General features: G+C 41.1%; 1 protein-coding gene across 1 annotated transcript in view; it reads right to left on the bottom strand.

Moving 5' to 3' along the window:
* LOC101855892 (RNA-binding protein Musashi homolog 2) overlaps positions 1-1,402 on the bottom strand; it is a gene marked incomplete at its 5' end in the record, with an annotated part of 62,794 nt that extends 61,392 nt beyond the window's left edge. Inside the window, 1 exon segment of the mRNA XM_005105002.3 lies at positions 1,354-1,402. Within this exon segment, the coding sequence (XP_005105059.2) occupies positions 1,354-1,402 (49 nt within the window).
* Positions 1,403-2,104: the final 702 nt, after the last annotated feature.

The raw sequence follows: 2,104 nt of genomic DNA, 5'->3' as shown, positions 1-2,104 counted from the left end.
TCTCTCTCTCTCTCTCTCTCTCTCCCCTCTCTCTCCATCCCCCTTGTCTCTCACTTGCACTCTCTCTCTCAATCTCCCCTCTCACTCTCTCAATCTCTCCTCTCTTGCTATCCTTCTCACCTATTCATAAACATTCACTATCTAGCAAGTAAACACATATCAAGGAAAGACAATGCTCTGTTCTGATCCCTCAGGATTTCTCAACGAAGCTTCATTTCAGAAAACCCTGGGCGCCAAACTCATCTGGAAAACGAGTGTTAACAAGAAACACAAGTCTTAATTCACCCCAACATTTTACCCTGGGACAACAACAAACATTCATACAGTCAACAATTTGTCCAGGCGCGTCGGTAAAAAGCCTCTGTGATGCCCTTTAATTACCGGCAAAATCCTTCATTCATTCCGAAATGTCGTGCAATTAGCGACTACCATCCACCATGATGGAATAATGGCTTCATTGGTCGCCAGGGTGACGAGAAGCAGGGGAGACCATTCAAAGTGTAAGAGGTCTTTATTCCGGTCTGTGGACATGCTGATTATCGCGCATACTCCCGGCCGTATGCAGAACCGATCCGGACCCATTAGAGCAGTTTTTACCTTAGCTCCTGTCGCATTTATGTGCTCACCCTGCCTGCCCATGGATTTGTTCTATCATTGAGCGTCTCCCTGTCTTCCCCAAGCTGTTCGATCGCTCGACCATTGTCTTCACAGACACAAAACACCACAGGGACATTTGTTCAAAGGTTTAAAGGTACACTATGACCTGTCACAAGACAGTGTTGTAGAAGTATTACTTTTTAAATAATCGGACTGAAATCCTCGACACTTTAAATAACGTTAAAACAACAACTCAACAACAAAAATCGAAACAACAACAACGACAACAACAACAACAACAACCGAAAGGTCCACAATAAAAAAAGGAAAGATTATGGTGTACCACATTTTAGTCAACCCCGCACAATGTCTCCAAACCTCTCTCTTTCTCTCTCTCACTCTCTCTCTTTCTTTCTTTCTCTCTCTCTCTCTCTCTCTCTCTCTCTCTCTCTCTCTCTCTCTTTCTCTCTCTTTCTCTCTCTCTCTCACTCTCTCTCTCATATTATCCCTCCCCTCCCACGCTAGTGCTTCCTTCTTTTACATGTAAATCTGCTCCAACCTCTGCCTATGTCTCTAAGACAATCCCTTCATTGCTCCACCTCCCCCAAACTCCCCTCCGCTGTGCTCCAGAATGGCGACCTTCCCGTCTGCTCGCCTCATAAAAGTATCATATCAACAGCCACGAAACAAAAGTGGACGTAAAGTTAAAAAAACAAAACATGGAACAGTAAAGATAAGAAAAAAACCATCACTCACCCCTATGCCTGTTTGTGGTCTTATCAAACATCAACATTCCATCCTCGATCTGAAAAAGAAAAAAAAAAGCATTCAGTAAGTCAAAGGTAAAAAGTATTTTCCATTACTATGGAAACACATGAGGACAAAAATAAACCAAGATGCAAAAAGCAGGAGGAAAAGTCACACTCTTTTCTGTCTAACGTAAGATTGCAAGATAGCCTAAATACACTAAAGGGTGGAAAATGCAAAACAAACGTGCACACATTCTCTGAATCTGAAGCAGAAATACCTGTTTCAAAAACGAAAAAAAAAGAAAAAAGGAAAATAACGAGACAACAGGAGCGGTGGGGGAATTCCTAGTACTGGATTAGCACAAAAAATGAAAAGAAAATGGGAATTTTCAACATAAATTCCACAGAAAGGTAAAAACAAATATCAATGTTGACGGTAACGGAGAAAACATGAGAACATACTACAGAGGTGATTTTAAGAAGAAAGGTGGGAAATGAGGTTTTCCCTTATGTAAGATCTTCTTAAAACTAAAGTTGACGTGTTAATGTTTGAACCACAGCTTGTAACTCATCTAAAGGTTTAATATTTCACATGTGTTTTAATTTTAGCTTCTTAAGGAAAACGTGTTTACTCACTATGATGAATACGGCGAGAGAAGGAACCCCCCCCCCCACACACACACACACACACACAAACACACGCAAAATATATTTTAAAAAAACAGAATTGTATTAGGTTGAGACGGAACCGTTAAGAC

This window comes from Aplysia californica, unplaced genomic scaffold, assembly GCF_000002075.1.
Source record: "Aplysia californica isolate F4 #8 unplaced genomic scaffold, AplCal3.0 scaffold00446, whole genome shotgun sequence".
NCBI classification, from domain to species: Eukaryota; Metazoa; Mollusca; class Gastropoda; order Aplysiida; family Aplysiidae; genus Aplysia; species Aplysia californica.
This window is presented reverse-complemented; position numbering and strand designations above follow the sequence as displayed.